Source organism: Scyliorhinus canicula, chromosome 12 (assembly GCF_902713615.1).
Source record: "Scyliorhinus canicula chromosome 12, sScyCan1.1, whole genome shotgun sequence".
NCBI classification, from domain to species: Eukaryota; Metazoa; Chordata; class Chondrichthyes; order Carcharhiniformes; family Scyliorhinidae; genus Scyliorhinus; species Scyliorhinus canicula.
Genome location: NC_052157.1, coordinates 132,213,299 through 132,226,304, shown reverse-complemented (window position 1 = coordinate 132,226,304; position 13,006 = coordinate 132,213,299). Strand labels below are relative to the sequence as shown.

The 13,006-nt window shown below is 44.5% G+C and overlaps 1 protein-coding gene across 3 annotated transcripts in view; it reads left to right on the top strand.

Moving 5' to 3' along the window:
• LOC119974862 (calcitonin gene-related peptide-receptor component protein) overlaps nucleotides 1-13,006 on the top strand; it is a 126,689-nt gene that overhangs the window by 55,474 nt on the left and 58,209 nt on the right. The window contains exon 5 of one of the 3 annotated variants that reach the window (XM_038814179.1): nucleotides 3,930-4,132. The exons of the other annotated variants lie outside the window; for them this stretch is intronic. Coding sequence (XP_038670107.1) covers nucleotides 3,930-4,110 — 181 coding nt within the window. The 3' untranslated portion in view covers nucleotides 4,111-4,132. Of the gene's footprint in view, nucleotides 1-3,929; nucleotides 4,133-13,006 lie in introns of those variants that run through there. 3 annotated transcript variants of the gene reach the window in all.

Below are 13,006 nucleotides of genomic sequence, written 5' to 3'. Positions count from 1 at the left end.
GAACACCATGGGCCCTCACCTTACTCAGCAGCCTCCTGTGCGGCACCTTATCAAAGGCCTTTTGGAAATCCAGATAGACCACATCCACTGGGTTTCCCTGGTCTAACCTACTTGTCACCTCCTCAAAGAATTCTAACAGGTTCGTCAGGCACGACCTCCCCTTACTAAATCCATGTTGACTTGTTCTAATCCGACCCTGCTCTTCCAAGAATTTAGAAATCTCATCCTTAACGATCGATTCTAGAATTTTACCAACAACCGAGGTTAGGCTAATTGGCCTATAATTTTCCATCTTTTGTCTTGATCCTTTCTTGAACAAGGGGGTTACAACAGCGATCTTCCAATCGTCCGGGACTTTCCCTGACTCCAATGATTTTTGTAAGATCTCAACCAACGCTTCCGCTATTTCTTCAGCCACCTCTCTCAGAACTCTAGGGTGTAGCCCATCGGGGCTAGGAGATTTGTCAATTTTAAGACCTTTTAGCTTTTTTAGCACCATCTCTTTTGTAATGGCAACCTTACTCAACTCAGCCCCCTGACCCTCTATAATTTTTGGGATATTACTCATGTCTTCCACTGTGAAGACAGACGCAAAGTACTTATTAAGTTCTCCAGCCATTTCCTCGTCTCCCATCACTAGCCTTCCGGAATCAGTTTGAATTGGCCCAATGTCTACTTTGGCCTGTCGTTTGTTTCTTATGTATTGAAAGAAACGTTTACTATCATTTCTTATATTACTGGCTAGCCTGCCTTCATATTTGATCCTCTCCTTCCTTATTTGTCTCTTTGTTAACCTCTGTTTGTTTTTGTAGCCTTCCCAATCTTCTGATTTCCCAGTGTTTTTGGCCACTTTATAGGATCTCTCTTTTTCTTTGATACACGGGTAAGGCGATAGGGCAGATGAGAAGGGCGGTACATGAGTATGGGGAGAAAGCCAGCAGGATTTCAGCGCAGGATGAGGAAGCAAGAGGCGACGAGAGAGATTTGGAAAGTGAAGGACCAAGTGGGAATACGGCCTTGGACCCAGCGGGGCTGAATGGGATGTTTAGGGAGTTTATAGCAAATTGTATGAGTCGGAACCCCCAGCCGGGGAAGAGAGGATGATGCGGTTCCTGGGAGGGTTGGAGTTCCAGAAGGTTGATGAGGCGCTGGTGGAGAGCCTGGGGGCCCCAAATGCACTCCCGCTGTCATTGGCGGGGCGGGTTCAGACGGTTAAAATGACGGTCCTACCGAGGTTTTTGTTTGTTTTTCAGAGCCTCCCAGTTTTTATCCTCAAGGCGTTCTTTAAAAAGTGAATGCAGTGATTTTGGGATTTGTTTTGGTGGGTAAAACCCTGCGGGTGAAAAAGATGCTGCTGGAGCGTTCCGAATTTCATTAATTACTACTGGGCGGTGAATATTGTGATGGTCAGGAAGTGGGTAGTGGGGGAGGGGTCAGTGTGGGAGTGGGTGGAGGCGGCATCATGTAAGGACACGGGTTTGGGGGTATTGTTAACGGTACCTCTGCCATTTTTGCCGGCTCGGTACTCCACAAGCCCGGGAGTAGTGGCAGCCCTGAGGCTGTGGGAACAGTGGAGGCAGCACATGGTTAGAGGAGACGTCGGTTTGGAGGCCGGGTTATGGGAGGTGGCCCTGAGGAGAGTAAATGCACCGTTGTCATGCGCCAGGCTCAGCCTGATAAAGTCCACAGGGCACACATGACTGCGGCCCGGTTGAGCAGGTTCTTTGAGGAGGTGGAGGATAGGTGTGGGTGCTGTGGAGCGTTCCGACTTTCGTTAATTACTACTGGGTGGCCAATATTGTGATGGTCAGGTAGTGGGGGAGGGGTCGGTGTGGGAGCGGGTGGGGGAGTGGCTGCGAACCATGTCCATATGTTTTGGGCATGTCCGAGGCCGAGGGGTTTCTGGCAGGGATTTGCTGATATCATGTCAGTGGTCTTACAAGTGAGGGTGGTGCCGAGTCCAGAGTGCTGATCTTTGGTGTGTCGGAAGACCTGGGAGCTCAGGGTGAGAGAGGCCGATGTCGTGGCTTTTGCCTCCCTGGTGGCCTGGAGATGGATCTTACTAGGGTGGAGGGACTCGGAACCCCCAAAGTCGGAGGTGTAGGCTAGCGACATGATGGGGTTTCTCAGACTTGAAAAAATGTAATTCGCCTTGAGGGGTTCGTTGTACTGGTTTGCTTGGAGGTGGCAGCCGTTCATCGACTTCCTTGCGAAAAATTAAGCTGTCAGCAGGGGGGAGGGGGGGTTACTGGGGGGGGGGGGGAGAGAAGGAGAGGCATGGGAGAGATGAGTACGGGCAGAGAACCAACGGAGGGGTGGCTGGGGAAGGTGGCACTGTTTGTGTGAGCCATGTTGGCTGGGGTTTGTGCCCGGGGGGTTTGTTGGGTATATTGTTGTCATTTTGGATTTGTTGAAATTTGATATTGAAAATTGTCAAAATTATAAATCCCTCAATAAAATATTGTCACAAGTAGGCTTACATTACCACTGCAATGAAGTTACTGTGAAAATCCCCTAGTCGCCACATTCCGGCGCCTGTTCGGGTACACTGAGGGAGAATTCAGAATGCCCAATTCACCTAACAAGCCCGTCTTTCAGGACTTGTGGGAGGAATGCCCAGAGGAACCCACGCAGACACGGGGAGAAGATGCAGACTCCACACAGACAGTTACCCAAGCCGGGAATTGAACCCGAGACCCTGGCGCTGTGAAGCAATAGTGCTATCCATTGTGCTACCGTGCCGTTCTCACATGAGTAACCACAAATTCTTGATGGAACCATGCAGAGCAACAAACTAGCTACACACCGTAAACAGAAGTTGAGGGAAGATTGCTGGTAGAGGTAGCCAGGAGACCTGAAAAGTGGTGCTCAATAAGTAAGGTTTACAAAGCTTGACACTAATAGATGGCAAATCCTGAATAATGGGTGTTTTTGTATACTTTTGTATACTTCATGTAAAATCTTTGGTGTTTAATTTTGGAATTGTTTTCGAAATGTCATAATCTAAAGCAGTTTAGATTTTTAGACATCAGTCATATTTTCCAACTTTTCCCATCCTTTCCCTTGGTTCCTGCAAGGACCAGACTGCTTCATAGTTCTGTTTCTACTTAATTATATGACGACTCAGTTTGTGAATGCTAAAGAAAAGCAGTTGACCATGGATTAAAATTGAATTACTCGGATGAGAAAAGACAAAAAAAAACATCGCGAGAGCTGTGAGGAACCAAATAAAATGAAAGGAGCTCTTCTAACTGGATTGTTCACAATGGATAATCAAGAAAATATATTTTTTCTTCGGTGGTTTGACCAAGCTCAAAAAGTTTTCTCATTCCTTCTCTAGGGACAGATGCCCATTTTCATATTGATGTCATGTTGAACCTCATGGTCTCTACTGTTACAAGAGGTTGAACAGTTACGTATCAAACAAACACTACACTGTAACTTACAATTCAGAATGATTTGATTTACTAAACTCAATAAACTACACTACGAATGTCCTCATAGGTCACGCGAAAGGAATGACTTCGGAGTCATGTTATTTCTAGGCCATGCCTTCGTGTCCTGCTCCAAGAGAGCAGGAATTACCTTGTTCGTCTCACCACGCGGTCCATCCTGCAGACAATGATTTTCTAATATTCAGACCTTGTGGTTTCAGGTGTCAGGCCGACAGAAATATTGATGAGGTCTTGAGGTTTCAGGTGTTGCGTTCTGTCTAGTTGCAAGTTCCTGTTTTCGTACTTTGCAAATTTTTCTTAAAAGGTCATGTGAAAACGTCCCTGAATTTTGTCATTTCAAGTTGACCAAATTTCCCAGCATGCCTGTAGTTAGTCATTTAGCATTAGCTGGGCATTCTTGCTACAGTCTTGTCCTAATTAGATTGATATCGTCAATTCTGAAATGTTGTCTTAATTACATTTGTTTCTTCAAAAGAGCCCCACAGATGTCTTGAATCTAAACTTGAACTCTAGTTCAAAGTCTGGCAATCAACAGCGTGTGTTTGTAATTTCTGTTTATAAAGCACGTCTATACTATTCATTCCAAATTAAATTAAACAGAAATATAAAACCAGAGCAATGTTTGAACCATTGCTTGCATTATCTGTCTAATTAAATGTCTTGTGTATAACAGTGTCTCATATTGTCCTAAAGTTGTGAGATTGCCTTCTGTTGACAGAACCTCGTATTCTGTAAGTGAGCATGCAGAATCTGACACACAACCTCGAGTGTGCACATGACCCCCAATTTCGTTCGGGATTTTGGGGCATTTTATTTTGAATCCTCATCTTCCAACATGTCTGTGTCTCCTAATCATATACAGATGAGGGGTCCTAAATGATTCTGCCAAATTTTTCTGTTTTGCATAGCAGTAACTAAACTGAGAGGCCAGCTTAGTGTGGTAATTTAAAGCTGGGTGTGACAGTTTATTGCCTATATTTTTTTTTTAAAATTTAGATTACCCAATTATTTTTTCCAATTAAGGGGCAATTTAGCGTGGCCAATCCACCTACTCTGCACATTTTTGGGTTGTGGGGGCGAAACCCACGCAGACACGGGGAGCATGTGCAAACTCCACACAGACAGTGACCCAGAGCCGGGATCGAACCTGGGACCTCAGCGCTGTGAGGTGGTTGTGCTAACCACTAGGCCACCGTGCTGCCCTTTATTGCCTATATTTGTTGATTTTTATTTTCTTCACCTAATATTTCCAAATGTTCTGATGATGGGTCAATAACTTGAAAAGTTAACTCTGTTCATCACTCCATAGGTGCTGCCAGGTCTGTTGAGTGTTTCCAACATTTTCTATTTCAGGGGGTCTTCATTGTAAACTGTATCCCTTTTTTCTCTGCTCATTGTCTACATAATGAGGACTGGGGGGGGTAGCTGGTTCCCCAGCATGGGTATCAAGAGACCAGCCTAAAATATTGGCATTGGAAACCACTCCCACGAAGGCTCATCGATCATCTGCCTATCACTACATCAGTGACAACACGGCAGAAGTACATCAATGGTTATGAAGGGCATAATATAAGTGCAAGCTTTTTTTTTTAAATTCTTCCTCCGTTTTTATCAGCTACAACACGACCCACTGATGCTGACCTGAAAGGGTGCTTACTTTTACCTGCGGTTTTAGCATACGTATTCTGACAAGGAAAGTGCTCTGACATCCACCCCCAGCTTACGAACTGATGGCAAGAAAAGGTATACGGCTGACACTCTGGAAACTTAATTCTTCAAATGCAAGGTCTCATCCAGCTACACAGCAACTGTATATACTTGTCGGGGCTTGACTAGAGCGGGAGCATACACAGTCACCCTTGGAGAATGCCATATTTTATGCAACAGATGCTGGGTACTACATGGCCAGTAGTCTGTGTGAAGACAGTCCATGGGGTACCTCCACTAAGGCCAAGAAATCTCTGTTCTATCCGCATGATCACAGTCAGTTAAATCATAGTGACACTCTTATGTTACAGAGCGCTTAAAGTCTTATTGCAGCATTATTGGTGTGAGTGAGTGGACTCATATTTGTGCTGATCCCTCCATGCGTTGGGCTACCCTGAAGATGCCTTTTAAGATGCCACTTTCTCCATGGCACTCTACAGTTGTGAAAATCTCTCCTGCAGCACTGCAATGATGTCGGATAATCTGCAACCCAGTGTTGGACAACTGCTGCACAGTGGACACCAAGGTTGTCCCTATACCTTGTGTTCTCTTAAGGTTCTCTCTGTTGAATCTGGTGTCCGATCCATTGAAAGACCAAGCCCAAGCTTACTACCTCCCTTCTCACCTGTGACTGATGCTTCATCCAAAGCCTCTTCCTCAATCTCGCTAAATAATTGCACCATGGGGCTAGAGATCAGAACTAGTGTTGAATGCAGGGAGGCAGCATGCTGGAAGCTGTGGTGTTCTGCCAGTGTGGTTGACTTGTAAAAGCCCTCTGAAATGGCCTAGCAAACCACTCTGTTCAAGAGCAGTTAGAGATGGACAATAAATGCTGGTTCAGACAGATCTCGCACATCCTGAACAAATAGAAAAAACAAACATCTGTATTTATAAAGTACTTTTATTGAAACAAAACATCCGAAGGTGCTTCATATTATTAAACAAAGCTTCAGAAGAATCTTAAAGAAAATAGGTGGTGAAGTGAATTCCAGAGCTTAGGGCCTAAGCAGTGAAAACATGGCTACTGAGTGGTGCTATTAAAACTGTTAATTGGAAAAAAATGAATTGGGTACTCTAAATGTTTTTAAAATGAGCAATAAGCTAAGGTTAGGGGAGGGCAAATCTCTTAGAACGTTGTAGGTCTAGAGGAGATTAGAGCGAGGCAGGCGAGGCCATGGAGCATTTGAAAATGAGGGTGAACATGTTTTATCGATATGTTATTTAAGAGTCAGTGCAGGTCAGCAAAGGGCTGATCAGCGAACAGGATATGATGTGAGTTGGGATATTGGGTGAGCTTGCTTTAATGGAAGATGGATGCTGCCCAAGCTTATTTGGATTAGTTAAATTTAGAAGAAACAGCACTATAAATTAGGGTTTCAACCGTAGACCAGCTGTGGTAGGAATAGAGCTCAGCATTTTTACAGAACTTAAATAGGCAATCTTAGTTGCCACACATGTCAGAGTTGTAGAAAGGGATCAATATGCCGTTGCCATTGAATCCCCAACAATCAGGAACAATAATTCCTTGTGCAGAGCTGCCGATGGAGAAAAAAGCAGCAGGAGAGTCTCCTTCAGGTGCTGAATACTTATTTTGGATTTGCACCTAGGTCTGTGGCCTTGAGGACTGGCACTGACCTCCTTCCAAGAGTTTCAACCTTTCAGCTTCCAGCATGTTGTAACCTTTACAGGAGGGTGGTTCATAGAAATCTGTGGCTTAGAAGGAGGCCATTTGGCTACTCTGTGTCCATGCTGGTTGTGAAGGAATTATCCAGGCTAATCCATCTTTTTTTAATTTAGAATATGGGGAGAATGTGCAAACTCCACACGGACAGTGACCCAGAGCCGGGATCAAACCTGGGACCTTGGCGCCGTGAGACAGCAGGGCTAACCACTCCGCCACCGTGCTGCCCCAAATCCCACTTTCCAAAGGGGCTGGTTTAGCACAGGGCTAAATAGCTGGCTTGTAAAGCAGACCAAGGCAGGCCAGCAGCACGGTTCAATTCCTGTACCAGCCTCCCCGAACGGGCGCCGGAATGTGGCGACTAGGGGCTTTTCACAGCAACTTCATTTGAAGCCTACTTGTGACAATAAGCGATTTTCATTTCATTTTCATTTTCATTTAAAATTTTGGTCCATAGCCAAGACATTAATGATTTCTATCTCTACCATCCTTTCAGACAGTGCTGATCAAGTTCCAAAAAGCAGAGCTCGGACTCCTCAAACTGACAATACTTCCGCTACACATGATTTTCCAAGACCTGATATGCAATCTAGAGTTGGGCATAGGCTATTAATTCGTTGAGACTGTGGTGCTCTGCCATGTCTTTATTTATGAGACTATCACCTAACTTACTAGAATTAAAATTTAAGGACTATCCCTGATCTAGACAAATCCCCTCACCAGCTACTACCTGGTCACTCATGCTCCCTTAACCGCAGAGTGTCCATTTGAGGCCTACTCTCAGGAATTTGCTTCATGTAACTCCCACCTCACCTCTGCTCCACCATTGCAAACTCTCAATTCCGTGCTCTGTTAACTCTTGATTCTCCCCTTTTGTTCAAAGAATAGGTAGGTTAAATTAAACTCTGTAAACTCTCTGCCACCCCCTCCCCAGCCGTCCTTGTAATATGGCTTCTTCCTCTGAGGTTACAGTGGCAATACTTACTCATATTCCCTTGTTTTAGCCGATTCTGCAGCTGTGGGCTATGTTTAAACCGTTTGCTTCTCTGGTGTTCTCTGTTCTTTGACTTAAACAGGATCACCCTCCTTTTCTGTACTTGGTGCAGCAGGATATTCAGGGATAGAGTCATTTAGGACACAGTAGGAAGCCATTCATAGAATCATAGAATCCCTACAGTGCGAAGGAGGCCATCCATTGAGTCTGCACCGACCCTATGAAAGAATACTTTACCTAAGTTCGCTCCCCTGCCCTATCCCATGATCCCCTTACTCTAACCTATGCATCTTTTTGGACATTAAGGGGCAATTTATTGTGGCCAATCCACCTAACCTGTACATTTTTGAACTGTGGGAGGAAACCACACCCGGAGGAAACCCACACAGAGTGGGGGAGAATGTACAAACTCCACACAGTCACCCAAGGCCAGAATTGAACCCGGAACCCTGGCGCTGTGAGGCAGCAGTGTAACCGTGCCATCCATTCGGCCAATGTCAACTCCCTGCAGGGGAATCTAGTATGTCCTGCTCAGAAAGATGTAGTTGTGCTCACGTGACTCCTTCAAACAGCTGTATTCCAGTTTAAACATTGTTTGCCGATGAGGAACAAAATTTGCTTTTTAACGATAGCATTTGTCTTCTTAAATGCAGCTGGTTGACCTAGTTTTGCACCTGGCAACCAGCCAGTTTGTAGGCTTGACTCCTTGCACACATTCTTTCATTTGTTAAGAGCCTTGTTTAAATAGAAAGACTGAGTCTATAATCTCAAAGTTCAACACAACCCATGCTGCAAGTTTGTGCAATCCCTGGTTTGTCAGAATTGCAATATTGGCTCTGCAATGTTATGGTTTGTTAATTAGCTGAAATAAGCAATATAACCATACTGAATCATTGAGAAATAGATCCCACAGGTTCTCAAAAAAATGTAACCTCTATTTAAAGTCTGCAATTTCATTGAATTACTATGACTTTTTTTTTCAAAGTGACTCCTGATATTTTTACTTCTGATCCAAGTGAACATATAATCTTAATTGACTTGCAAAATATTTAATAATTCACTCAAATTATTACTTACAATTGTTAATCAGAACTTTAATGTCAGTGCCTTGAACAATGTTTCTTCCAGGGCCAATGCTCATGTCAGCATGTGAAACATGTGTTTGCTGGGCTTCAATTTCAATGTTTCTTGTCTACATTTAATTACTTGCCACTGTTTTTTAGTGCTTACACTTCTATTTTTTCTGTATATTTTGGAGATTTTTAAAAAATCAGTCTGTGCTTGCGTGTACGACCTCACAGCTTTAGTCTGTCACCCCTCAAAGGAATCTGTATGCAGTTCAATCAAAGCATTCGCTCTGTATATTTTGATAAGCGCGGTATAGCTGCTGTAAGGGTTGGAGCATTAGAATTTTAGTGTTTCACGATTAAGTTGGATCACTGGGGTATCTTTATGTTTTAGCTGTTATATATTCATGCAATGAATCTCCCAATCATTGTGTATTAGCGGCTATATTGTTTTATATGAACAATTGGATTTTGTTTATTATCACGTGTAGCAAGGTACAGTGAAAAGTATTTTTCTGCGAGCAACTCAACAGATCATTAGGTACATGAAAAGAAACGAAAGTGAAAGATAATACGTAATAGGGCAAACAAGGTACACAATGTAACTACATAACATCGGCATCGGGTGAAACACACTGGGGAGTAGTGTTAATGAGGTCAGTCAATAAGAGGGTCATTTAGGAGTCTGGTAACAGCGGGGAAGAAGCTGTTTATGAGTCTGTTTGTGCATGTTCCCAGACTTTTGTATCTCCTGCCCGATGGAAGAAGTTGGAAGAGTGAGTAAGCCGGGAGGGATCGTTGATTGTGCTGCCCACTTTCCCCAGGCAGCGGAGGTGTAGATGGAGTCAATGGATGGGAGGCAGGTTCTTGTGATGGACTGGGCTGTATTCGCTACTCTCTGAAGTTTCTTGCGGTCTTGGGCCGAGCTGTTGCCATACTAGGCTGCGATGCAGCCAGATAGGATGCTTTCTATGGTGCATCTGTAAAAGTTGGTGAGAGTTAATGTGAACATGCCGAATTTCCTTAGTTTCCTGAGGAAGTATAGGCGCTGTTGTGCCTTCTTGATGGTAGCGTTCACATGAGTGGAGCAGGACAGATTTTTGGAGATGTATACCCTAAGGAATTTGAAACTGCTATCCATCTTCACCTCGGCCCTGCCGATACTGACAGGGGTATGTACAGTACTTTGCTTTCTGAAGTCAATGACCAGCTCTTTAGTTTTGCTGGCACTGAGGGAGAGATTGTTGTCGCTGCACCACTCCACTAGGTTCTCAATCTACCTCCTGTATTCTGACTCGTCGTTATTCGAGATTCGACCCACTATGGTCGTATCGTCAGCAAACTTGTAGATGGAGTTGGAACCAAATTTTTCCAGGCAGTTGTGTGTACAGGAAGTATAGTAGGGGACTAAGTACGCAGCCTTGCTGCTATTGAGGACTATTGTGGAGGTGTTGTTGTTGTTTATTCGTACTGATTGTGGCCTGTGGGTTAGAAAGTCGAGGATCCAGTTGCAGTGTGAGGAGCCAAATCTTAGGTTTTGGAGCTTTGATATGACCTTGGCTGGGATTATGGTGTTGAAGGCGGAGCTGTAGTCAATAAATAGGAGTCTGATGTAGGAGTCCTTGTTGTCGAGATGCTCTAGGGATGAGTGTAGGGCCAGGGAGATGACGTCTGCTGTGGACCGGTTGCGGCGGTATGCGTGTTGCAGTGGATCAAGGCATTCTGGGAGTATGGAGGTGATGAATTTCATGTCCAACCTCTTGAAGCACTTCATTACGACTGAAGCCAGGCCCACCGGGCAGTAGCCATTGAGGCACGTTGCCTGGTTCTTCTTTGGCATCGGTATGATGGTGGTCTTCTTGAAGCAGGTGAGGACCTCGGAGCAGAGTAGGGACAGTTTAAAGATGTCCGCGAACACATCTGCCAGCTGGTCCGCGCAGGTTCTTGAGTGCACGACCAGGGATGCCGTCCGGACCCGTCGCATTCCAAGGGTTCACTTTCAGGAAAGCCAATATGTTGCATAAAAGAAACACATACTACTGTGGATGTTGGAAATACAAAATTACAATTGAAAATGCTGGAAATACTCGGGTCAGTTTTAGCATTTGTGGAGAGAAACAGAGTTAACATTTCAGGTCAGTGACTTTTCATCAGAACAATATGTTACAATATTTAATAAGCTTCATAAACTGCATGCTACACTGATTTTTCTTTTTCCTGCTGCAAATGAGGCAGGATATCTCCGATGAGTGAGTTTGCACAATTTGCTGGCTCGGGGATTTCTTCTCATTGCAGTATCTTTCTGCCTCTGAAATGTAGTTGCTTTTTGAAGGAAGACACACTATTATTTAGCTTTGCCAAGAGCAGTGATCCTGGGCAAACTTCACTTAAGACATTCAATGGCATTATCATCGTTGAATTCCCACTATCAACATCCTGGGGGGGTTATCATTGACCAGACATTAAACTGGACTAATCATATAAATACTGTGGCAACAAGGGCAAGCAGAGGCTAAGAATCCTGTGGCGAGTAATTCACCTTCTGATTCCTCAAAGCAAGTCCGTTATCCGCTAGGCACGGCGGGAGTCTGGCACAGTGTTCTTCAAACATTTTTTCCGGGGACCCATTTTTACCAACCGGCCAAACTTCGGGACCCAACCCAACCGGCCTTCGCAACCCACCCCGGCTGACCTGCGCAACCCACCATTTTCTCTTAGTTTGTTTGCTGCTGTCAAAAATGGAGGAAATGGTTTTGGGTCCCTTTGGCCAGCGTACACACTCCTCCAGTGTCGGAAGTATGGAGTCTCCATCTGTCCAAAGTTCCTGTAAAGTTTTATCAAATAAACCCACGCCCCGAACTTGTAAAAAAAATAAAATAAAATGAATAAAATAAATGAAAAAAATGAATAAACCCCCTCCCCCCCCCCCCCCCCCCCCGAAATTGTAAAAAAAATAAAATGAATAAAATAAATGAAAAAAATGAATAAACCCCCCCTGAACTTGTAAAAAAAATAAAATAAAATGAATAAAATAAATGAAAAAAATGAATAAACCCCCTTCCCCCCCCCCCCCCCCCCGAAATTGTAAAAAAAATAAAATGAATAAAATAAATGAAAAAAATGAATAAACCCCCCCTGAACTTGTAAAACAAATAAAATAAATGAAAAAAAAAATCAAATGAATAAAAACCACTACAGAACTTGTGAAACAAAACGCTGCAACCGTTTTTTAAAAATAGCGACTGCACTGCGCATGCGTGCCCGATTATCGATGCGCAATGCGGCCAAATTGTTTTTACATGTTCGCGGAATGCGCATGCGTGCCGATCATCATGCGCGCATGCGCAATGCGGCTGAATTTTTTTTAAAAATGTGGTCACGGCCGCTTGCAGTCGGCGTTATGAAAAGCCGGCTGCTGCGCACGGATTTGCACGATCGGGAGTGCCGCAGACAACGGCTCCGCGACCCTCCCGACACCGGCCCGCGACCCACCCGCAGGTCACGCCCCCGACTTTGAAGAACACTGGTCTGGAATACTATTTATTTGCCTGGATGAGTGCAGCTCCAACAACACTCAAGACACTTGACATCGTCGAAGACAAAGCATCACACTTCATTGGCACTCCTTCCACAAACATTTCTACTCTCCAGCATCGATGCGCAATAACAGCAGTGTGTGTCACCTACAAGATGCACTGCAGGAACTGACCAAGACAGCATCTTCCAAACCCATGACCACTACCATCTAGAAGAATAAGGGCAGCAGACATATAGGAACACCACCTGAAAGGTCCCCTCCAAGCCATTCACCATTGTCACTTGGGACTATATCACCATTCCTTCACTGTCAACTGGGTCAAAATCCTGGAACTCCCTCCCTAAATGCACTGTAGGTGTACCTACACCACATGAACAGCAGCGGTTCAAGAAGGAAGCTCAGCAGCACCTTCTCAAGGGCAATTAATGTAGGACATTAAATGCTGATCTAGCCAGCGATGCCCACATCCTTTAAATAAAAGACTCAAATTCATAACATCCGAAATGAAGCCTTCAGAGTGTCCTTGTAGCCCTCCCTTTGACCACCATGAATGCACACCGCAGA